Source organism: Myotis davidii, unplaced genomic scaffold (genome assembly GCF_000327345.1).
Source record: "Myotis davidii unplaced genomic scaffold, ASM32734v1 scaffold281, whole genome shotgun sequence".
NCBI classification, from domain to species: Eukaryota; Metazoa; Chordata; class Mammalia; order Chiroptera; family Vespertilionidae; genus Myotis; species Myotis davidii.
The window spans coordinates 6,875,024-6,900,621 of NW_006293784.1; the positions used below are offsets into that span (position 1 = coordinate 6,875,024).

General features: G+C 37.3%; 2 protein-coding genes across 3 annotated transcripts in view; both read right to left on the reverse strand.

Annotated features, from left to right (window-relative positions):
- Positions 1 to 1,532: 1,532 nt before the first annotated feature.
- MAPK1IP1L (mitogen-activated protein kinase 1 interacting protein 1-like) lies at positions 1,533 to 19,129 on the reverse strand. Of its 2 annotated transcripts, none has more exons than XM_006767691.2 (4): positions 18,065 to 19,129; positions 9,096 to 9,117; positions 7,753 to 8,445; positions 1,533 to 6,380 (listed from the first exon to the last, which is right to left on the reverse strand). In XM_006767691.2, the coding sequence occupies exons 2-4, from the start codon at positions 9,111 to 9,113 to the stop codon at positions 6,369 to 6,371; spliced, it is 723 nt and encodes a 240-aa protein (XP_006767754.1). In that variant the 5' UTR covers positions 9,114 to 9,117; positions 18,065 to 19,129; the 3' UTR covers positions 1,533 to 6,368. The 2 variants fall into 2 exon arrangements, with proteins under 2 accessions (XP_006767754.1, XP_015421989.1); XM_015566503.1 differs by lacking the exon at positions 18,065 to 19,129 and adding an exon at positions 10,553 to 10,575.
- Positions 19,130 to 21,222: 2,093 nt separating this feature from the next.
- The window catches only part of SOCS4 (suppressor of cytokine signaling 4), a 27,757-nt gene continuing 23,381 nt past the window's right edge, over positions 21,223 to 25,598 (reverse strand). The window contains exon 2 of the mRNA XM_006767695.2: positions 21,223 to 24,914. Coding sequence (XP_006767758.1) covers positions 23,500 to 24,822 — 1,323 coding nt within the window. The 5' untranslated portion in view covers positions 24,823 to 24,914 and the 3' untranslated portion in view covers positions 21,223 to 23,499. The remainder of the gene's footprint in view (positions 24,915 to 25,598) is intronic.

Here is a 25,598-nt window from a genome sequence, read left to right on the forward strand (position 1 = left end):
AGCAGGTCCCCTCACTTCCCAGCCTCCAGAACTATAAGAAATTAATCTTGTTTAAGTCACCTAGTCTGATATTTCGTTATGGCAGCCCAAGTTGACTAATACAGTAGGTAAAATACATGAAGTGGAAGAACAGACCTGGCTAGGTAGCTCAGCTGGTCAGAGGGTTATGCTGATATGCCAAGGTGTTGGGTTTGATCCTTGGTCTGGGCACATATGAAAGTTAACCAATAAATGCATGAATAAGTGAAACAACAAATCAATGTTTCTCTCTAAAATCAATAAAAATAAAGTTGAAGAATGGGATTGCTCTAGTGAAAGCAGGGAGCAGAGAGGAAGTAAGCTTTACCTGCTTGGTCCACTCCTTAGCTGGAGCCCCAGGGCACCACAAAACACAGTATAAAAATAGTTTAATGCACCAGCATAAAAACCTGCCCAACCAAATATGAACAATGCTCATGTGCCACAGACACAAACTCTAGGAGATGGCCCAAATTCTCTTCTGGTATTGAAATTCTATAGCATCGTCTGATTGAAAATAAGACAATGCTAATAGTTAGGATTCTATATTGCTTTACAGATTTGTTGCAAAAGGGTGGTAAGTTTTAGTATGGTGGTAACAAAAGAAGCTGCTTGGGCCTTGGCTGCTGTGGCTGTTGGAGAGTTGTCCTTTATATTGAAAGGTTGTGGGCTCGATTTCTGGTCGGTGCACATACCTAGGTTGCGGGGCACTTACGGAAGGCAACCGATGTTCTCTCTCACATTCATGTTTCTCTCTCCCTCCCCCTCTCTAAACCAATAAGCATGTCCTTGGGTGAGGAATAAAACACACCAAACCTACTTGGGTCAGGTACCCAGGAAAGAATGCTTGTTAAAGAAATGTCACTTCACAATGGGGGGGGGGGGGGGGACACACACAACCTGCCATTCCCAAGTGGTCTTATATCTCACAGCTTCATCTTATTTCTCAGCTTCTAGGGCAGTGGTTCTCAACCTTGGCTGCACATTAGAGTCACCTGGGAATCTTCAATTTAAAAAGTTAATAGTTGCATTTTGTCCAATTATAAGGCAAAAAGCAGAACTCCCTTTTTCCAAAGTACAACATACTATAAATTATTCATTCATTCAGTCCCTTCACACTGGGGTTAAAGAATGGCCAGTAACCCTACACCCTCTGTGGAAAGGAAATGGCAAACTATCTTTCATAAAAGAAAGCAGGGGTGGTGGCAGCTGGGGGAGATAGGGAAGGTTCCCTAACTTTGTATATAGATAACTTGGTTACAAAGAACAGCTTGGCCTTGAAGGGAGAAGAGGAAATCCTCACAGTGGCACAAGTTGCTAAAAGAGGGTTTGTGGAGGAAGGGTTGTTCCCAGAGAGCCCATATAAATGCCTCTGAACGCAGGTCACACACAGAGGGGTGACTCAGGCCTTTGTCTTTCTTTATGTCAACAAATTTGCAGTTAATTAGGCTCTGGACTTGCTCAGGGAAGCCCAGAATTGGGCTTAAGAATAAAATACATGGAAAAACTGTGAAGCCATGAAAATACATTTTTTAAAAAAGTTTTCAGGTATAATACACAAAAGCAAAAAAGTTTATCTTTAAAAATATCAAGTATCACATCCATTGTCTAGTCCTAATTATAATTACTTCTTAAAGCAACATTTGTCTTTGTTTACAAATACAGCAGCAGGTGATAAAACCTAACGTCTCAAACACATTGCTTACAGTTCATAATACAAATGTATATGTCTCAAATCACATTCTAGGCAGTTTAACTTAAAATGCATAGACAATTACATACATTAAATTTGTCATTAAGTCAATGAAAAAATAACAGTATCAAGAAAAAAATACAGAAAACCTTTATAGAGCACAAAGAAATCAAGTTTACTTAATGGCAACAAATCAGTATCCGCTAATCAATGACAGGCAGTGAAAGTGCCTTCATCCAGGGGAAAGTAAGGAGGAAAAACATCCCATTACTTTGCATGCTTGTAAAGTTATACTGACAAAACCATAGTCTTGGAAAACATTAACTTCTTACTTCAAAAAGAAAAAAAAAAGTATAGGCATACATTGCTCTTTAAAATGCCCAAAGGCTGGTGTATAATTTCCACCAGCAGGAATACCAAAATATATTGATGTAGGTTAAACTGATAATGGGCACACTAATGAATTCTATAATGCCACCCCTAGACTGGGACCCTCTCAAGGACAGGCATTCGCTTTTATCTCTATATCTCTGCATCTGGCAAAGCATCTGGATCACAGACATTTAAGTGTCTGCTGGATGAATGCAGTTCTCAGAAATAGTCAAAAGCCAGAAGATTGCATGGCATTTCTTTAATACTGATCATTTTGGCAATTTTTACTTTACTTGGTAGAATTCTGAAAATAGTGTCTTCATACTAAATATTGCTCTATTAGGATTAAATTATAGTCTTCCCTGAAAGCCACCCACCACTTTCTAAGTGCGTCAGCATGATTCATCTGAATTGAGCCTTCTGCTTTTCAAAAACGTTAACACTGGAAGGTCTGTGCTCAGGTTTAATTCCCAGGATTTATAGCTGTGGCACTTAAATAAAGCCAGCACTAGATTATTCAAGGTAAGGAAGGAAGACATGGCACTCATCATTTACAAGTGTAGGCAACTGATTGATAGGCAAACTAGGCACGGATTTTATTGAACCTTTGACAACTATGTTCACCTACACAAAACTTCAAAAGCTGTACATCTGAGTACAATAGGTAGCACTAATTATTTATGAGGTAAAATATGGGCACAACTGACTTCTTTCCCAGAAAATATTCTAATATTCAATTGTAGTGGTATGACAGACCAAGGCCAAAAATTCATCCCTTTTCTTCTCTATTCTATTACTGTTATCTACTCAAAACCATAAACAGTAAAATGGACGAAGAAGGGAGGAAGCCCTTGGGTAATTAAAAATGTCCTGTTTTTTCCAGCTAAGAGCCATGGACTGCGGTGATCTCACCAGGCACAAGCGCCTGCGAATATACTTTGAACACACTAAGACATGCAGACAGCATCATGGAGCTGAGCCCCCAGAGTGGGCCCAGTGGGGAGCAGCCAACTCAAATGGAAACAGAAGAGACAGAAGCCAGCTCTCACGGGTCCCTGATGGCAGGCAATTTTTCTAGAGAAGAGGAACTGTCTTCCCAGATGTCCAGCTTTCCTGAGGCCGTGACTCAGAACAGGGAGCTGGAGGAGAGGACCATGGGAGAGCTCAAGGAGATTAAACAGCAAGGGCCAAGGGCCAGGCTGGCTTGAGCTCTCCAAGATGACGGAGCAGCCAGACTATGATCGGGAAACCTTTGTGAACAAGGCAGAGCCTGTCTTGTCTCAGCAAGCCAAGCACTTCTCAGCCCTGCAGCAAAAAACAGCCTCAGTCACTGCAAATAAAGACTGTTTGGTAAAAAAAAAAAAGTTTTGTCTGTTCCTGCATAATCAATATATAGCTTTAAACAAAACGGCTGAGGAGTCAGAGCTGCAAGCAGCCATCCTCAAGCATGAAAAGGTGTCCGGCCGAGTCCAGCAAAGACAAGCCAAGATATTAAACTTCTTTAAGGCGCCTTGATTCTTGAAAACTGAATGTGTGTGTGAATGTAAGGTCCAAAGTTTAATTTTTCGTTGTCATTTTATAGGTTCAATATTTCAAAGTCTAACATTCGAACTCCAGAAACACTATTCTTAAACACATCTCAGCTATCTCCATCAAATTTATTTTAAAATTCTTGCTCTTCAAGTCCAAATGCCAACATATTCCACACTTCACATTCCCTTAAGACTAACAAGTAGTCTTCCACAAGCTCATCGTAGCCTCGCATGACTTATTTTTGAAAGCGAATTATCCCTTTGTAAAAAGAAATCTTCCTTAGATGCTTCCCCAACCGAAATGTCTGATTTTCTTTACTCCACCCTGAACCTAAAAATACTTTTTGCCCAGAGTACCTTTGAGAATAGAGAACCTCTCCCCCAATTTGAGAAATGATTCTCTAAAGAATTGCAAATATAGAAGCAAATTCTGTTCCCTTTGATTTCCATTTTTCCGTTAAAAATTTTTTTTTAAAAAAAAATGCCGTTGGAAAGTCTTGTAAAGCAAAGGTTAAAATGCAGTATTGTCTAGGGTGCAGTGTGGGTCACTAGCAAAGTTAATAGACTTATTGGGAATAGTAATTCCAAATCTTGTGTTCATGGTCCTTCAAATCCTTTAACAAAAGATTTTCTCCAATAATAAACTGGCTCAATTACACACTCCCAAACTTGCTACCTCTTCTTCTTTTAGTCAAACATCATCCTTTCTAGTGTTACATTAATTATCCCATCTTAAGCCAGAGTTGTCAACTTAGTCCTAGTACAGGACAACCAAAATAAGCTTAAGGAGTGATATATTTGCTGCCATCTTACTTTTCCTCATTTTATGCCTCCAGTTAGCTGACATGAAACTGGATAATTTAAGACAGGACACTTTCTAAGGCTACCTGCCTTGTGAATTGCAGGCTACCTTGACAACAGATACCCAAAGTGTTGTAAATAGCTGCCACTTGGCCTTGCAAGGAGGTGAAAGATAAAAAAAGACCATTTGTGCCACTATGTAAGAACTGTCTAACAACATTCACCAGTCTGAAAATATCTAAACAAATTAGTTTCAATTCTGTAAGCTTGAATCTATCTTCTACTTTAAAGGGAGGTTTATACACTGACATTTTCCTCCCAAAGGTGACCATCTTGCTTTTGTAAATGGAGGTAGCTATCAAATCATTAAATTGGCAGCATTTGGCATTCTTGACATTTTAACTATAAGAAAAATAAACTACTAAATATTTCTAAGCAAAAACAAGAGTTCTAGCATAAATCTGTCTTATACTGATGAAGAAATTAACCATACATTTTAGTAACCCAATGGATATAATAAAAGTTTCAAAAAGTTATTTCAAGAATAACAGTCAGTTCTATCCCAAAATTAAGAATCTGATTTAAAGATAAGGTGCCAAGAAACTACTCAGACTATTTTGGTGGTTAAAACAACACTTATTTAAGTAATACAATCACACTTCTTTAAACTCAATTGCAGAGATCTACACTTTATTATTTTCAGTGTTAGAGTAAAAGGATAATTTTTAAGGATGGCACTTACTTCTACCTATTTACCTGTCAACAAATACAGAACTGAACTGTTAGCTGTAAGCACTTTACAAACCGATCCAGGAAACTATGCAAGAGACAATGACATAGCTTAACCAGACTGACAGATCATATTTTGACCAACTTGTACAAAGAGAACAGTCATGCCTTTGTGACTAAGGTTCTTTAAACATAACTGCTACATGTGTGTATGATAGCCCCTAGAGTGTGCCAGTTTTCCGTATCAGGGAGGATTAAAGGATGTGCTCCTAAAAAACTGAGGAAGAAGGGGCTATTTAAAGAAGGGACTGTGTGGAAGAGTGATGTGTGGGAATACAAATTACTTGTCCTTATGAAGCAACGCCTAAGGTTGCCTCTATTGTGAGGTTCAAAACAAAGGAGAGAATTATTTCCTTCCTTGAGCTCTTCTCAAAGCAATATGGACATCTCAAGCTATTCTAAAGCAACACAGAGATTACCAATGCTTTAAGAGTATAATTTACATACATGCTGGCCTGCATTAAAAAGAACTTTCCACAAATGGCAGATTTAAGAGCTGTTTGTTTGACCCACTTGGTTAAACGTAAAACAAATCAGGTGAAATTCAAAACGAAAGCTTTTACTAAAATTTCAAGAAAAATTAACACTTCCTAATAAACTCAACATCTGATAATAATTACTGCCAGTTTTAAAATGTATATTCAAAACATAACCTCAAGAGGACTATGTTTATTTATTCTATGGATAGAACAGCTCAAGATGTTGAGAGGCATAATTTTTTAAATTATGACAATGAACATTTTTCAAAGTGTGTTAAGGAAAAAGTGATTATAGAAAAATACTTGAAATAATTTGCCAATGAGGTTGCAGGTTCTAACAATAATCCACACATCATCTTAAATTTTTAAATTTGTAGTTTCATAATTTAAACAAATCCAAAATTTGTTTTAAACAAATTATATCAAAGAGCTATTCAATATACTTATTTTCACTTTCCATAAAAACTGAATAAAAATCACATTTGAATGATTTACATTTTTATCTGATTGTATCCATCTGATATATTATACATCCAAGTACAAGAGGCAGATATCTTCTGAGAGGTGCAAGAGTTGTTCTTTCATGAATGCCCTCTACTAGTGAAACCAGCAATTTTTATATATGCATTCATGTGCATATATATGTACTTCAAAAAGCAAAGCGTCATCTCTTCATCCATTAACTTAATGGTAAGACTGCAATAGAAAAAAAAAAAAAGTAAACTTCTAGATTTTGTAAATGGAGTTTAACTCCTGGCTATGGCTTAAACTTATTGCTTAGTAAATCCACACAGCAAGCCATCCCACTTATTTTGGCATACAATTTACAAAAATAATTTTTGAAGTGAATATATAGCAAAAAGTTAAAATAATGAAAAGAAGCTTTGGAGGTACTTAACTAAGATTTTCTTCCTTTACAGTTGAGGTAGATGTTTAATCTAGTTGGAGACTGATTATTTTGTTAAAGAGTAAATAGATTTTTTCCCCCTCAGGGAGAATCCTGACTGAATACTCACTTAGCTTACTTACTTCATGGGAGAAGTGGGCTGCTTCTCTATTGTCATATGTCCTAGACAAGCTCCTCAACTAAGATGCCAACAATACTCCAGCTTGGCTGACAGACAGTAAAGCATAAAGCATTACACATAACTGACAATTCAGAACACTGGTTAGGACCTTGAGCTGAATGCTGCTAAGAATCTAACAAAACTTTGGCTAAAAAAACACTATGGAAAGTTGCACCAAAGACCGGCAATGTTACATATTCACTGCCCTGGATGACCTAAAAATCTACCTCTAGTAACCGTTTCTTCGGTCTGCTTCTAACAGAATAAAGTTTGTGTATAAATGTTATATAAAAATAAATATAATGAGCTCTGACCAGGTAGCTCAGTTGGTTAGAGCATCATCCCGATGTACCAAGGTTGTGAGTTTGATCCTGGTTCAGGGCACATACAAGAATTAACCAATGAATGCATAAATAAGTAGAACAAACTGATGTTTCTCTCTCTAAAAAAAACAACTCAATATAATGAAACTGTATACCACTGATTCATCATCTAAAAAAAGGAGAAGCTGGACTTATTTTGAAGCTTTTGTTAACAATTACACTATTAAAAGGTGAGTACAGCTAAAATCTAGTATTGAATGTCAACTACAACCAAAAAAAAAAAGATTTACCTCTGTATCAAGCCAGCCAGGCAGAGATTGCTATTATTGATTTGTGCTTTGGTGTGATATTGAGAAATGTTTTTTAAAAGTCTAATGTAATGCATGTCTCACTTTACCTCAAAATGCTGTTGAGGACATTACTTACTACATTACAATGACTTTGAGGACCTTTGGAAAATTTTTCTTTTCATTTTTAGTACTGGGAATACCATAACTGTGTTTTTATCTTTTTAAACGCTTTACCTGAAATTTGAAATGTACTCTACACATACCCACCCACTTTTTTTAGAAAGTTTAAAAAGCTTTCTAATCCTCCATCACAAACTGGAGACAAATAGTCTTTTAGTTGTGTGTATGTGACTATTAGTGCACGTTAAATAACAAATTAAACACTCACATGGGGGCCACCAGGCATTGGTGGAGCACCAGAAGGTCCTGAAGGCACTTGAAAAGGATTATTGGGTGTGGGATAGAGTCCTGGTGTGGGATATGATCCTCCAGGGGCAGGATATGGTGCTGGTGGTCCCCAGGCTCCTGGTGGAACAGTGCCCCATGGAACAGGTGGTGCTGCCCCTGGTGCTTGGGGAGGAGGTGGTGTAGGATATGGCCCTGGATATGGCATATTAGGGGTAGGATACTGCCCTCCCATTCCTGGTGCCCAAGGTCCAGAAGACATGGATCCCCATGGACCTAAAGGACCAGCTGGATCGGTGGGAGCACCATATGGTCTCGGAAGCTCTGGAAAGGGCATATTTGGTGTAGGATATGGCCCTGTGGGGCCAGGACCTGGCACAGCTGGGGCTGGATAAGGACCACCAGGCGGGGGGCATGATGGTCCAGACGGAGGAAAGTGTCCTGGGGGTCCTGGAGGTGGTCCAGTGGGAGGCACAGAGGGATACATTCCTGTTGGTGCTGATCCGAAAGGCACAGTGGAGGGTGCTGCACTCGGTGGGAGTCCAGATGGCACAGAAGGTGGAGCGCTTGGGTTATTCCAAGGGTTGGAACCTGGCCAGCTTTGAGGAGGTTGGCTAGGTTTTGTATTGCTCACAGCAGTTTTGGCAGGGGAGTGGTCAGGTAGCGCATCTGCCAACTGCAATACAAAAAAGACATGTCTTACCGATCTTATTTAGGAATAAGTCACGCCAAACATGATTATAAACCTCTATAACATCTTCAAAAGCGAAGCTGTTCAGCTTAAAAACAATTCATTTAATACAAAATTTGAGGGGTTATCCTGAATATCAACTTTGCAGTGCAAAATTCTCAAAGAAGCTCAAGTTTTCTAAATACAACTAATTAATGCACTGTGGATTTGAATCTTCCTTTACCTCAAACAAGTTACATTATTTCTCTGAAAGTTAGCTTCCTCAAAAAATAATTTTAGGGTTAAACTTGAGGCTTAAATGAGATAAGTTATGTAATGCAGTTAACACAGTGCCTGGCATTTAATTTTTAATGAACGCTGGCTATTATTAATATGAGGTTAAAAGAGAACAGAACACTTAAAAATTCTTTACTTAAGGATTCATATAGAAATACTTCAAAATGTATTTTCAAACGTTATATATAAGTAAATTAAGGCAAATAACCTATCAAAATCACATACCACCATCACCTCTGACCCACCAAAACCCAAGAATCACAGAATTCTTTTAAATGGAAAGAATTATGGCCCACTATTAGGACTATGTTGTTTTCTTAAGAGCTAAAAACTTATAAAGAATAAGTGCATCAACTTACCGAAAATTCATCAGACATTTTCCTAAAAACAAAAACAGAGAGGAAGAAAAAGAAAGGAAGAAGGAATATTTCAAAACCAGTGCTTACTATTTCTTATATATTCTTTAAGGAAGTTTCTATGCATACATTATTTTTACTTAAATGGAATCTTATTCATTCTTGTAAGGGGTTTTACTTTATATAAAAAAATATTTCCGTAACAATTCATACAGCTCTATCAACTTTATCCCTTTTTACTGCCTGTACATCATAGGAGAGTGATCCATAATTTAGCTGACACACTCATGTTGGTGACAGTTTAGGTTTGCTTGCATTTTGTGTTTGAGACAATGACAGGGTGAACATGTCCAAATATATTATTTTTGCTCACTCATGAGTGCGATCTATCACCAGGAAAAGGTACTAGAAGCAAAATTTCCAGTCAACAGGTAGTTATCTAAATTCCATCTCAAAAGTCTATGCCAATTTTAAAGTCCCTTGCCCATTTACACTGCCTACCTTTCCCTTCTAACTCCTCTTCTCCACTGGATATTATTAAATTTATAAAAACTGTTTTCAATTATGGCAGACTGAAATTGGCATCTTGCTTTAACTTAGATTTCTTTAAGTTGAAAGTAGAGCATCTTTTAAATTTAATACTTCATTTATACTTCTTTTTCTGGAAATCTACTCATGTCCTTGGACTTTTATCAATTTTTTTAATTTGAAGTGAACATTTAATAAAATTCAAGGATCTTTGAAGTGTAAGGTCAATAATGTCTAAGATACAGAACATTTCCCTTACTTGAGAAGGTTTACTCGTGCTCCTTTCCAATCAACTCCCCTTCTACCCTGCAATAACTTTCTTAGTTTTAGTTTTTGCTTGTTCTTAAACTTCATATAAACAGAATAAGACAGTATGCAGTCTTTCGCCTTTGATAATTTTACTACTTAGTAGTACACATCATTCTAAAAAAAAAAAAAGCTTTGTAAGATAGTAAGGAAATTATCTAGCTCTGTCATACATGAGACAAAAAGAATTTATCCCGAGTTCCTTTTATCTGTAGATCCTTTAAATGGTATATTTAGGCACTACAAAAATTTTTAATTTCGTGTAGAACTCATCAATTTTTCAACTATATGTGGCTTCTGTCTTATAAAGGCCTTGCCTACTCCAAGTTTTAAAAATGTCACCAGCCCTGGTAGGTGTGGCTCAGGTGGTTGGAGCACTGGAAGGTATTGGGTTCAGTCCCCAGTCAGGCACATACCTAAGTTGCAGGTCCCATTCCCGGTCAGGTGTGTATGGGAGGTAATGAATTGAGGTATCTCTCTCACATTGCTGTTTCTCTCCCCCAACTACTCCCCAAAATATTACCCATGCTTTCTTACTGTATTTTTATAGGTTAACTTGTTTAAACTTTTTGTTCTTCCAAACAATTATGGAATAATCTCTTTTCTCAACTTACTTGACAACCTACCTTTAACACATTCTACTGTTATTAACAACTAATTAACCCTGGTCAGGTAGCTCAGTTGGTTAGATCATCATCCCGGTATTCCAAGGTTGTGGGTTCAATCCCTTGTCAGGGCACATACAAGAACCAACCAATCCTGTATAATACAGGTAATATGCAAATTAACCCCCACAGCCTCACAAGATGGCTGCCTACAACCAGGCCCGCAGGGGGGATTAGTGAGGGATGATCAAATGACTGAACAGCAGGCGGGGTGGGGCTGCAGTTGGGGGCAACTAGGGTGGCGGGAGGATGGGGAGGTGGGGGGGGGGAGTTAGGAGCGACCAGGCCAGCAGGGAGGGGGCAGCTAGGGGCGATCAGGCCAGCACAAAGAGGTAGTGAGAGGCGATCAGGCTGGCAGGCGGGGGGCAGTTAGGGGCGACCAGGCAGGCAGGCGAGCGATTAGGAGCTAGTTGGACATCCCCCTAGGGGTCCCAGATTGGAGAGGGTGCAGGCTGGGCTGAGGGGACCCCCCACCAACTCCCCATGCATTAATTTAATGCACTGGGCTCTAGTAAATGCATAAATAAATGAAATAATATATCAATGCCCCCCCTTCTCTCTCTATAAAATGAAATCAATAAAAAACACACCCCTAAACCAATGTTTATTGAACATCCATAGAACAGACACCACGCTAAGTGCATAATCTCATTTAACAGCCTAAGAGCCCCACAAATGCAAATCCTATTACCACCCTGTTTACAGCTGAAGAAAAGGAGGCTTATCAAGTTAACTTACTTCAGGTCACAGAGCTAGTGACCAGTAAGAGAAGGGGTTCAAACCCAGGTACAGTCTGATTCCAGAACCAAGCCTCTGTACCAACAGGCCTCCATCATTTCCCACAGGTATTGTGGATTCTATTCCTTTCTACTTATCTGCATCATAAAATTCTATCTTAATTATGGAAGCTTTAATTAATGTCAGTTGCCCTACTGTTACTGTTCTTTTTTCTAAATTTTCCTAAGTATTTTCATATTTACATTTCCCCGGTCATTTTGTAAAAAAAAATTCTATAAAGTATGTTGGGTGTTTTGGTTGGAACTGCATTAAATTTACTGATTACTTCAGGGGACACTGATATATTTAAAATATCAAATCTTCTCATTCAAGAACAAGGTATGTTTTCCTCGTTTCTATAATTGTCATTTATCATCACTCAATTTTAAAAAATGTCTCCTACACATTTCTTGAGAGATAAATTTCTAACTGGTAAACTTTTTCTTGTGGTTGTAAAACTGGCTCTTTTATTTCACTTTATTTTTTAACTGGTTGTTCATATACGGGGAAGGCTTTTTAAAATTTTAGTGTATTACTTTTGTAAGTAGAAAATTACTGAATTATTTTATTCTTCAAAGTTTCTCAGTTAATTACCTGGATTTCCAGATAGAGAATTACGATATTTGCAAAAAATAATTTTACCTTCTCTTTTCCATATTTATAGCTCTTTTCTCTTTTGCATCAACTAGGACTTAAAACAAAGAAATGTTATATAGTGAGAGTAAGCACCTAAGTTTTGTTCCCAAATCTCCTGGGACTGCTTCTAATGTTTCAAGTTAATTCTCATTTTTAGTTTGAGATAACTAAATTAATTAATTTTTAGTTTGAAATTTAAAAGATCTTTTGGCATCTAATAAGTTGATCTTATTTTTCCCCTGACCCAATCAACATTTTATATATATATTTTATACATATATTTTGCTGAATATTGAGCCATCCTTAAATTCTTAAGTTTTATTAAGTATGATTTGGTTCTCATAAGGAATGAAGAAACAGAACATGAGGCCTACTAATTCACAACTGCTATAAACTTGCTTTTTGTTCAGAATATGAAAAAACACACCTTGAATGTATAGCAAATATAATTATCCATTCATTCCTAAGTTATGGTTTGTTTTACACTAAAAGTCACTTGCACAATAGAAAATTCCTAGGACTAACATCTGAAGAAACTTTTATCAGTGAATGACAAGTTTAAAGTCCACATAAGACTAACATGCTTTTCAAACAGGGTAAGCCTTGCTGAAACAGAAAATGTTTCTGTATCAAAGTTCACATTAATTTTGGAGCAGAGAACTAACAAAGCAACCAATTCAATTTCATATGTTCTTGCTGTTCAGATTTTTAGAATTATTCTTTTCCCTTTTAGATTTTGAAAAACATATACATAATATAAGTTACCCCATAAATAGACTCACAATTCTGTCTTTCAAAATTTTAAATCAAAATCAAATTCTGGAAGACAGAGGAAGCACTAGAATCATATCATTAAAATAATGAAGTCCTGACCAAAGTAATTGGAAATAGGTCATTTTCTGTTCTACATCACTGCACAGGAAAAAGTGACCTGCTCTCCCATACCTAGAATGAATAGTGTTCATATTAATTGAAATATTCCAATTTACATTCTGGGGAATACTTTCATCATAAAAAGGTAAAAAAAAAAATTAAGCAGGACATCAGTGTCTCGACATGAGAAGTGTTGTAGAAAGTTAAAAAATTTAAATTTTTCTGAACAACTATTCCAAAACATCTGGATTATGCTAATTAAGATGAGGCCAATGCGACCTTAAAATGGCAAAAAGAAAGATTTTCATTTTTTCTTCTTCTTGGAATAATCTAAAGCTATTTCCTCCAAAACTTTCACTATCACTTTATGGCAAGATCTAGACATCAACTGAAAAAAAATCATTTTATTTTACGAGCAGCAAGAATAGTGATTTTAAAATAGAGTACGAAATGTCTTTTAACATACACTAGAAAAGTAAAAACATTTCTGTAATTTCTCTGGCGTTTCGGGTAAAAAAGGTAATTCAATCACAGGAAGGTTTAAGGAAGTTGAACTCCACAAACTGCTGTTGACTACCGGACATGGAATATTTCAAAAGGCCACCAAATTGTGGTGGAGAAAAACAGTATGGGACTACTCAGTTATAAAAACTGGACACCAATCCTCGAATTTATTTTAAAGAAGTTGCTTATCCTTTTTTTTGAAATTGATTTTAGAGAGGAAGGAAGGGGAAAGAGGGGGAGGGAGAGTAACATTAATCTGTTACCTCCAGCAGGCAACCAGACCAGATCTAACCTGCAACCTAGGCATGTGCCCTGACCAGAACCGAACCCACCACCCTCTGGTGCATGGCAGGATGCTCCAACTAACCAAGCCACACCCACCAGGGCTGGACATCAATCCTTTTAATTCAATCTTTTGACAAAGGCAAGCTTAATCAGAATCCATGTTTTCATCTGCAAAAGTTATTTCCACTGCTTCACAAATAATTATCAGTAACATTTAATAATCAGTAACATGTAAGATGTTTATTAAAATGTTCTTCTTGTCCAGAGAAATGAGGACTTATGGTATGATTTGTTTAGTTGGGGAGAGCGGGGGGGTGATAGTAATATAAATTTTGACTTAAAATATATGAGTTTTTAGTATTAGCTCTTTTAGCTATCCTACATTTGGGCAACTCAAGAAATTGGGAATTTGGAACTTTTGGAACATTTTAAACTTCTTTAAAACGTAATTTTAAAACGTCATTTTCCCAACAACCTCCTGTCAGCCATATTGTCTATATTCAGCTACTTCTTGGAACATATGTGCTAGGCTTTGGGGAAATGAATAGTACTGGATGAAATAAATGCTTCAGGAGTTCAGTCTGGTGCTTAAACATTACTTGGGGTAAGCACAGGGCACTAAGGGGGTACTTCAAAGAGCTCCTAAAGGGAGGGAGGAAGGGAGGACTTGGGGAGCAGTGCCTCTGCCGTCTGAAAGAACCATGAACGGGATGGTGGGACAGGCCTTAGGGAAAGGAGAGCAGTTTTGCAAAGACTGAGAGAGGGATGTAAAGAAGGATCCGTGGGTAGTGTTGGCAGGTCCGATGGGTTGGAATGCAGAATACAGAAAGGGGGGGAGGATATGAAAATCTTAGTAGAGGCCTTTAGACCAAGGTTTGACTGTTTGACAGTCAGTGCCCGCTTACTTGAATGAATGAACCTCAGATTCTTCAACTGTAAAGAACCGGCTAGTAATGCGAGAGACTAAATGGGACTCAAGTGCCTATAATAGTGCTAGAAAAATATTGGGTGGCAACAGATATATTCTTTTGTCTTCCTTTGTATACAGGCATAGAGCATATGGTTAAAAGAGTAAATGCTAAAAGCATGACTGACCAGGTAAAACACGGCTCTTCATTGGCTGGCTCTGAGCAAGACCAACTCTCCAGATCTCAGAAGGAAAAGGAGACGGGAACAGCACCCACCTTGCAGATTTGCAAACAAATCGCCGGGGCACTGACTGGCGTATAGCAAACACTCACCCAGTGTTACCTTTTACAATCGCTATGCTCGATCTCCAGTTCTCAACTCAGAAACCTCTGAAATGCAGAGATGCCTCTCAAGTTCAGCATAAAATTTACTTGGTGGTAAAAACCTGACCTGAGGCTATTTCTAGTTCCCATGAATTCACACCTGTGGCTGCTGCACAAATATTAACGCTGGATTAGATTAGGGGCTGCTGCCTCAACACCACTGGGCGTGTTATGTCCATGCACTTCACCGTGTTTCCAAAACCTACAGATAAAGTTAAAATATTTCTCAGCTTCAGAACACACTGGGCCCAGGCTGTCGGCTGAGAGATGGGTCTCTTCCTCCAGGAGAGAGGAGAACACGCTGACATTCGCAGCTCCAATCGGGTTTCCGAGGCAAACTCCCTCTGAGCAGGAGGGTTGCACACGCCAGCGGCCAGAAAAAAAATTGTTTTTCCTGCGCAACGACCACGACTGGACAAAGAACTTCTGAAAGATTTTTGAAGACAATTTCGCCTATAATAAGGGTTCCTTTTCAAAACAGGCCTTTAAAGTCACCCGGTGTGCGAGTATTTCTTTAGCGGTAATGCCATACCATTTTTTTCCCTGTCTGGTGAGTATGGTTTGATGCTTCGACATTAGAATTCTTATTTATGAAAAGCACTACTCTTGGTTCTCAAAAAGGAAAATGGTTCCGCTATTTATAAGCTACCATGCCTAATAAGCGCTCCTAAATCCTAAAAAGCAAAACTAATTATACAACTAATGGGCATTAAGTATCATGTATTTGCTGGCAACTCTAGTGAGGAAGGCCGGGACGCGGTCGCACGGCGGGTACTCCTAAGCAAGGGTCAGAGATTCCTCCAAGAACCTACGCAGACCCAGGTCTCCCCTTTATTATTAGGAATTAAATGAATGGGGGTGGGGGGGCAGGGGCGCGCGGCCGGCGGCCCCATAGGGCCACAGGAACAAAGGGCGCGCTCAGGGTGGGAGCTGATGTCCACTGATGAGACAAGTCATCGCCACACAGCTTTGCACAATGTCTCTGGGTCCAAGGGAGAGAGGCTGCGATGGTGGGATAAGACATGGGGGGTCCCACCGGGAGCTTCCCAAACAACTCTCTGGCTGAGCGATCACCACTTCCATTCTTGTAGTCAAAGCTTTTCTGGGAGCCTGGAGTCATGTCCCCTTCACTTCTTGTGACAGCCCTTTCCCCCTTCTTCCTTAAAAGCATAACTCTAATTTTATGCTTCAAAGACGACAGGGCTCCTCCCCATTCCCAAGGGCAAGTCTTAATTAATCTAAACTAGTCATGGCAATGCCAATTCTCTTCCAGTAATTGATGCAAGAGTGGGCATGTGGCTCAGTTCAAGCCAGCAAGATTAAGAAAAGATCTGTAGAAGGAGCTCGCTCCCGGGCGGACGGCTTTCTTCCGTGAATGGCTGGAAAGCTCCTCAGTTTCCGGAGTTCCGAGCCCTCAGAGGAAACGACCGTGGCTAGTGACGTCCGGGCGGCCCGGCGGAAATTGCTCAATTGCTCCAGGAATGGCTCACGGGCAGGTTCTAGTAGATTCCATCTACGCTGGGCGGTTTTTACAGCGCAGGAAGCGCGCTATGCGGCCCAATGGGGGGCGCGAACCTTCTAGCCAAAACGCGAGAGCTAAAGGGACAATACTGGAATCTGCTGGCTAGTCATGATGCCATAATTCCATGCGCAAACTAGGTACATATATTTTACATGGAAAAGGATGCTATATTCGTATAACGTTTTGCGTCCTTGTGTAAGCTGTTAAGTTGGGTCAATGGATGGACATTTTACTATAAACCTTAATTGGTTTTAGAGAAACATCAATTTGTTGTTCCACTTATTTATGCACTCATGGCTTGATTTTTGTATGTGCCCTGACCAGGGATCCAACCTATAACCTTGGCATAGCTGGAGGATGCTCCAATCAGTAGAACTACCTGCTTAGGGCTACTATAAACTTCTTAAATGAAGATTTATCTCCAGATATGTGGCACTGCACGCATAATTCTCATACCAATAAATGAACTATAGAGGAACTTCAAATACCTAAGCCTGGGAAGGCAGATTTTTGGATAAGGGCAGTGGTCTATGAAGAATATCATTTACCCTAACCGGTTTGGCTCAGTGGATAGTGTTGGCCTGCGGACTCAAGGGTCCCAGGTTCGATTCCTGTCAAGGGCATGTACCTTGATTGTGGGCACATCCCCAGTAGAGGGTGTCCAAGAGGCAGCTGATCGATGTTTCTATCCCTGTCCCTTCCTCTCTGTAAAAACAATATATTTTTTGAAAAAAAGAATGACACCATTAGTGTGAACGACCTAACCTGCCCTCATAGGAGTGAAACAGCAGTCTTGTGGAGCCTAAGGAAGCCTGAAGCAGTAATATAAAGTCTGTGGAAAGTGTTATCTTTAAAATCTTTTTATTCATGGTAGGCTCTTACAACCTTTGCTTGGAAACTAAATCGCCATCTAGTTATTTTAGAACTGTCCTAACTCTGCTCACCCAATCCAATCTTTCCATTTCTTTCACAGATGTCAGGCCTATAATTTGCTATGAAGACTTCATCTCCTCCCTTCAGTTTTATCCGTCATAGGTATTGCCCCACCCCGATAAATCTCTTGCATTTAATCACATCGTGACATCCGACTTTCGAAGACCCAAACTGACACACCACAGACTGAAAGGAATGTATTATAAATTAGAAAATGTGTAAGAATATAGATTTTAAAATTTCTTTTTCAGATTCTTAGTTTAATGTACGACGTAAGGACAATGTTTTAAAAGCAAAATACAAAGCCTTTGGATTTTATATATGAAGTTTTAATTAAGAAACAAAAATTTATTCAAATCAATTTATTTGAAATCACATCCAAGAAGAAATCAACTTCAGGATTTGAAATAAAAATAGCAACAGTCTTCTTTTTGGATAAGGGGTGAATCATACAACCCTGATTGACAAGGGCACTAATAGCTTTGTGAACTCTGTATATTTAAGTATATATCAAGTTCATACTTGGTTTATACAGAATTTGTCCAATTCTAGCAAAGTTAGCATACTGTAAGTAACCTTCCTTGAGTTTTACACTCTCTCAAGTCTGAAAGCTCAGATTTTATAACCACTGCAAAATGATTACAGGCATACCTTGGAGATATTGCAGGTTCAATTCCAGACTACTGCAATAAAATGAATATCGAAATGAAACAAAGGGGTTCCCAGTCATATAAAAGTTATGTTTACACTATATTGTATTAAGTGTACAATAGCATTAGGTCTAAAAAGTATGTACCTTAATTAAAATATATTCTATTACTAGAAATGCTAACCATCAGCTGAGATTTGACAAAGATCACTGATCACAGATCACAACAAATAATGAAAGTTTGAAATATTGAATTACCAAGATGTGATAGAGACATGAAATAAGCAAATACTGCTAGAAAAAAGATGCCAATAGACTTGCTTGACACAAGACTGTCACAAACCTTCAATTAAAACCCCCCCAAATCTGCAAAATGTAATAAAGCGAAGCACAATAAAATAAGGTATGCCTGTATCTTTACTTCCTGCAAATGTAATCAACTTTTAAAATAACTTGGGCAAACATCAATTTTACATAAACCTTAATTGCAAGTCTTCATCTATTGCAGAATCTACACCATCAATTCAAAATGTATTATCTCTATTGTTATATCAAGCCAAGAAAATCTATTACAGACCAAGAGTGAATGTGAATCTGCAGGCTCCACTAAGGGGATACTTTGAAAATCTATTAACACATTAGCACTTAACAGCTGTACAGAAATTATTTTCAAGTATGCTCCAACGGTCACCTCTTTAACTGAACAATTCAGAAGTCAAGTGACAAGTATTATCTACATTTTATATGCCAGGAAATGAAGGCAAAGAAAGATTTAGGATTGAGTAATCTATTGAAAATTAAAAAAAAAATTCTGTCTTTATTTGAAATCAGATTAATGTGCACCAAATCCCTTTCCATTGGGTTATATCCATTAGAAATCAATGCATATCAAAAAAGTTACCTCCATTTTGTGCCCAATATCTTAATTTGTTAGAATAGTGTAGACAGATTCTTGTAGTGTTGCTCATTTCTGGCAGGTCATTAAAAAAGTAAACCCTTTGCCCTAGCTAGTTTGGCTCAGTGGATAGAGCATTAGCCTGAGGACTGAAGGGTCCCTGGTTCAATTCCAGTCAAGAACATATGTCCAGGTTGCAGGCTGGGTCCCCAGTAGGGGGCGTGCAGGAGGAAGCCGATCAATGATTCTCTCTCATCATTGATGTTTCTCTCTCCCTCTCCCTCTCCCTTCCTCTCTGAAGTCATAAAAAAATATATTCTAAAAAAGTAAACCCTTTGTGCTTTCCGTTCATTCTTTAGAAATAAAAATGATTGTAAAACTAGTTATAAAACCAAAATTATAAAGATTTTTTTCCAAAGTAGAAATAATTTGCTTAAAATCTTTTATTCATTTGGGCACTATTTTAACACAGGCTACTTTAAATTTCAGCATTGTTTTCTTTGTGTTGTCTCCAAGAATCTTGTAAGTCTACTTTCCTATAAAATTTGGTCTACCAAAATCAATACATAACTGATTTGACTAATTATAGCTTAAAATGACAAAATATTTTAAATGAAAACTAAGCATATTGTTCATGAATTAGGTCTCAAGGTTTTGGTTTCAAAGGAAGGAAGCTCTCTACTATGTGGATCTGTAAAATGATCCAAACTTCAGAGACAGGAAGCTGATAACTTGATTTATCTTAATGGCTTTGGCTCTTGAATAAATGATAACAGTTTGTTCTTCTTATAAAAAGAAATGGAGTCCGGCCGGCATGGCTCAGTACTTGAGTGTAGACCTATGAACCAGGAGGTCACGATTTGATTCCTAGTAGGGGCACATGCCCGGGTTTCGTGCTTGATCCCATGTGGGGTGTGCAGGAGGCAACTGATCAATGACTCTCTCACCACTGATGTTTCTCTCTCCCCCTTCCACTCTGAAATCAATAAAAATATATTTTTTAAAAAGACTTAAAAAATAGAATTTATATAATGAGTCCTAATTGCCACATTTGTTCTACTTCTTAAAGGATTTCTAATTTCTAAGACATTCTTTTATTATTATTTATAAGAAGTCAAAACTAACTGAAAGCCATTCTTTGACCACAATTTGCCATCAGCTGAAATTCAGGAAAGAATACAGGACTGATTACCAAATCAATAAATCTAGCCACAGGCTGACTAAAAGCTTCCTTTAATCTTCTTCCTGTTAAGTCTTCCTTTAAATTAAACCATTCCCATTGTGAATTATTTAAGTGAATGGTATGGTTATAAAAAGATCACACATGATTCTTCATACAAAAATACTCAAGAAACCTAAAAAAATCCATCACCATATTTTTGGAATTATAGTATGAACCAAGATGCTACAGCTTAAAGGGGAGTGGGTTAATGTCCTGAAAAGCTTCAGAGAGAAATAGAAAAGTCAAGTTTATTTCCTGATTTGTGCAGGATGACTCCCAAAGTGCAGTTAAGTGTGTGGTCCAGGCTAGCTATTAGCGATTAAGTAGTTCCCTTTCACTGTCAAGGCTTTTCCCTGAGGTAATGCCTAAATTCTTAAGTTTAATATTTTATCTTGTTTCTTTTAACCTCATCTTCTTTTAACAATAAGCGCTACATATTTCCACCATGATGGTTTCTCAACTCTAGAATTTACTTTTCAAATTGTCACAATGTCTTAGAGTTACAAAATTTGTATTTATTGGTATCTTCCCATATTGTTCCTCTCAAAACGTAACTCATTTTACTTATCTATTCCATAATTGCATTTTAACATGAGTTTGTTTCTGAATATTGGATGCTCTTCCAAATATGTCCTCACAAAGAAACTGAGAAAGGGGTTTCCCTTTCTAAATTCAGACCTCTTAAATTCATTTAAAAATTAAATTTATTATTACTCTTTTTGTTTTCCTTTATGGTAAACAGTTTCCTTCCCAAGTATTTATATTTCTACTAGAGGCCTAGTGCATGAATTCATGCACAGGTGGGGTCCCTCAGCCTGGCCAGCCATCAGGGCCGATGGGGGGGCCAGCTGGGGGAGGGACCACGGGAGGTTGGCTGGGGGTGGGGAGGGAATGCGGGAGGTTGGCTGTAGGAGCGCACTGACCACCAAGGGGCAGCTCCTGTGTTGAGCATCTGCCCCCTGGTGGTCAATGCATGTCATAGCAACTAGTCAACCAGTCGTTCAGTTGCTTAGGCTTTTATATGTATAGATTTTCCAGGTTTCTTTTAACTGTAGCAAATGTCAAAGAAAAATACAAACCATTTCAGAATAAATGAGTCTGTTTCCTGCTCTCATTTATTAGATCATCTACTTCAAGGCTATATATATATGGCAGTATAACAGCTATTAATACCTTGAAATTGAGAAAGCCAAAGAAAATATATCACAGTTTGACTATATGAAAAGCTACTTAGATTTTTGATTTTATATAAACACCAATTTTTACCATTATAAAAGACAACATAATTATGCTTCATTTTTCTTTATAAAATTACCTTTTAACAGAATATTTGTTTTTGTCATCCCTTAGGTTTTTCTGTACTGATAAAAATTATTTTTAAAGAAAAATATTTAAAATAATTGTTTCATAGAAACAGAAAGTCTCATTATCAAATTCTGATAAAAAATTATAATCATGGGTAGAGTCTTACCATACTATTAATTTTCTTTCACCAAAGATGAGTATTTAGGAATTGTAATATTGGTAAATAAGATAAGCTTCTCAGTGAACTACAAAAGTGCCACAATAAAGATGAGGTAGTATGAGACTTTTCTTTTGTAAAAGGAAAACAGCATCTTTATAAGAGATATTTATCCTGACATTGGTGTTGAAATCCTGAGCCTCATCTGCTAAGAGAGGTGCTATTCTAATAGCTACCCTTCACTGGAACCAAGACAATTTTGAGATCACCGAGAAAAAAGAATGGTAGAAGATAATGGGAACAGATTTTCTTGGTTTAATTTTGTGGTAATTGCTAAAAATTTATTTTAACACTATTATTGAAAAATGCTATATTTATATTAGCAGCAGAGCTGCAGGAAATAGAAATGCTACTGCAACATAAAAGCAATGGTATTGAAGAAACATTTATTATAACTAAATTTTAGTAAAAATTTTTTCAACCCAGGTAGAAAGTTTCCTATTAGAGCTAAACCAGCATCAAGAAATTAATTACTATATGTCAACAGGTCATCAGAAGAAACAGTTGTCTAGAAGATTTATTATTCACTGATTCTTTTAAAAAGAGTGGATAGATAGGATATCACTTCATTTATCTTACATAGGGATAATGGTGTTTCTAAAAATGCTTTCCTGTTCTTGGGAAAGTAAATTTAAAATATTACACCTATTGCCTAGTACTGTTCAGTATGGCCTAAGCCATGTAGCTCTCAAAATGTTTTCCTTTTTTTGAAGTTACAATAAAGACATGTTAATTCTGAAGCTAGGAATAATTATTTGAAACTTGAAGATTAAAAACAATATTAAGCTTTCTGAATACTAACCTGTATGTTCACTTCTTGAATCTTTATTCAAGTTCAATTTAAAATAATGAAAACTTATTTAGGGACCAATGAAAATGCATGGCTGTTTATAAACTGTAGCATCTCCCCAAGTAACAGGCTGAGTTTCTATAAAAGAGCTAAGTAGAAGCAACAGTTCATAAGTAAATACAGGAAAAAAAACAACCCCACAATTGTTTTTAGAACTTTAGTAACTACTAGTTACTAACAGTGTTATCATTATTTTTAAAGCTCCCAGTGAGAAAGGAACAATATTTATGTTCCAGGTTTTAAGAGAGACCTATTCAAGGATTAACAAATGGCCATGCCACATTGTAGAATACATTCATCTCCAAAAATGTTATGCTCTCATTTGATTCTTACTGATGAGATTAATCAAATTTAGTAATCCTGCTTTAGTTAATATTTTAAAATACTGTAAAAACACATCAAGTTGGATTTTAAGCTATGTTGTTACCTTTAACATCCCTATTAGTAAATTACAAGTCAATTACATTAGCATAGATTGTAAATTACAACACTCAGCTTTACTGAAGAATTTGAAAACAATTCTGGAAAGGGAGATGGGGAAACCATATTTTAGGTATAGGAATGCCAATGGCATAAGTTAACAAAGCATTTTACATCTAAGAAAGGACATAGGATTATTTTTAAAGAAAATAATGAAATACAAATTATTAACTGTGTTTACAATGTTTACCAATTTTCAAATATCCCTGGATCATATGCAAATTACAATTAAGAAAAAAAGTTAAGTATGTACTCTATAGAATAAAAACAAAAACCACTTGGTCAAAAATACCCACTAACCCTTAGTGTGTAACTTTAAACAATTAGTGTATTGTAAGAAAAATAAACAGATCTGGAAGCAAAATTTAGGGCAGAGGTTTATTTCAGACTCTTAACTGCCCTTGTAGAAAAACTCAAAGTAGCATTAAGAAAAATAAGGTATTAAATTCCCATGTTCCTACCCTCTACCTAGCATTGTTTTGGTGCATCGATCCTGAGTACTCTAACTTTTGATTTATAGTGATATTCCTTCAGATATAATTTCATAGAAGAAGGAATTGGAAGGGCATCAATGCCATCATAAGTTGTACAGTTACAAATAACTGTTCTGCATATATGCTGTAGGGGAAAGGGGAAAGTCCGAATTAAGGGAGTGGATAAAAGTGGTTCAAAGAACATACAGGCACTTGGGTCCTTATAATGTTCTAGGAGCCCAGTAATATCAGGAGAATGGAAGACACAAGGATCATGTGCATCAAAGCTAAAGTTGTGATTCCACTGTTCAATCCTAGCATGAAGAGAACGACTATAGCGTCTGAAACTAACAGAGAATAAATAGTCTTCCTGTGCTGAGTCTCGAAGTAAAAAGGTACCCTCTGGTTTTCCTTCTAGGAGAGCTTCAGCTGCATACTTATCCATAACTCCCCAGTAACATGGATTGTTATTGATCTGAAGGAGGTCTGGTACAAGACAGTGGACATAATCAATCTGGGTGTGGTACTTAGGAGTTGTTCCCGACTGAAGGATTTCTTCATCCATTTCCCATTTGGGTTTGTTTCTTTTCCTGGAACTTGTGCAAAGTGTTATAATTTCATCATCTGAATCCATATCACTATCTTCTATACAATTATTTGAAACCAGGTTCATCAAAGAGCCAGCCATAGGACCACCTCTACATGAAGCATTGTTGGTGGTTATAACACAGGGCTGAACATTGGCATGTGAGAAACAGTTCACCTCTTCTTCCATGTTTCTTCTTTGTTTTAGTTGACCATCTCTCAATTCACTCTGAGACAAATCTGTGCTTATCAATTCATCTGGTTTGGGGTTTATAGGAGCAGTGTGTCGTTTAATAAAATGCCACCTAAAGGCTAAATCTGATCGAGGTGGGAAAGGACACTTATCTAACATGAGTTCACTGATATGAATTTTTCTTTTAGATGGAAGCCCCGAAGAGTGCCGACTACTACAATTCTTTATTGGGAAGCACTGCCCCACAGCATCTTGCAGTTTCTGTTTAAGAGATCGGCCTAAAAATCTATGCCCACAAGAATGATCTAAATCCAACTCGATGGATGAACAGCTGTGCTTTCTTTCTTGGCTCTGTAAAGGAACTTCAGTTTTCTCTATAACATTTACTGTTTCAGCATCTGAAAAACTTTCACTCTTTTTTGACCAAGATAACTTCTTTCCACTCCATACATAACCATCCTTTCTGTCAGCACTTCTACTCCGACTAGTTTTGGGTCTGACATCTACATCTTTACTATTACTTTCATTATTTTCTGCCATTTTAATAAGTTACCCAAAAATTCCAGTGTTATAAATACTGCTTTTTTAGTTTTTCTGGCAGGAAGTTTCTTCTGAGCACTTTCTGGATGTACCTAAGGGGAGAAAAAAAAATCATTAATCATTTGTCATTCACATTAAATAGTTTATATCTTAAGACCCAATTAAAAAAAAAAAAGACCCAATTAGACCCAAGATGAAAAAGCATAATTAGTACATGAAAAAGATGTCAAGCCTCCTGTTAGCCAAAACATATGCTCAAAATGCAAACAATTTCTAGTCTTGAGGTACATCTTATGCCAAACTCTTTTTCCCTTATTTTTTTTATTTCACAGCAGACCAGTGAATAGGTTGTAAGAGACACTGAGAAATCTGTGAGCTGGTGTTTGAAGTCCACTACCCTATATAGTTTCTTCACTTCCCTCCCCTTGTTTTTATTCCTATTTATTGAAAATATGAAGTTTTAAGTTACAAAGAACTTACGAAATAATCACCACTGAACAGTACAAATGCCACATAGCATTCCCAATGCAGCTGTTTGTTGTTGTTGTTTTTGGGGGAGTTTCCAATTTTTATTTGCAAAAAACACAAATAATAGCCATCATGTTTCAGATCACTCTGAGATACCAGTGTTATCAAATTCCAGCACCCCCGAAAATATTTTTTTAGCTATTTTTCTCACGGGAAATGTAGAATATCCACTGAAGTTTTGAAATACTAAAAAAAAAAAAAAAAAAAAAACAAAAGAAAAATAAAGGAAGGGAGTTAGGAAGAAAAAG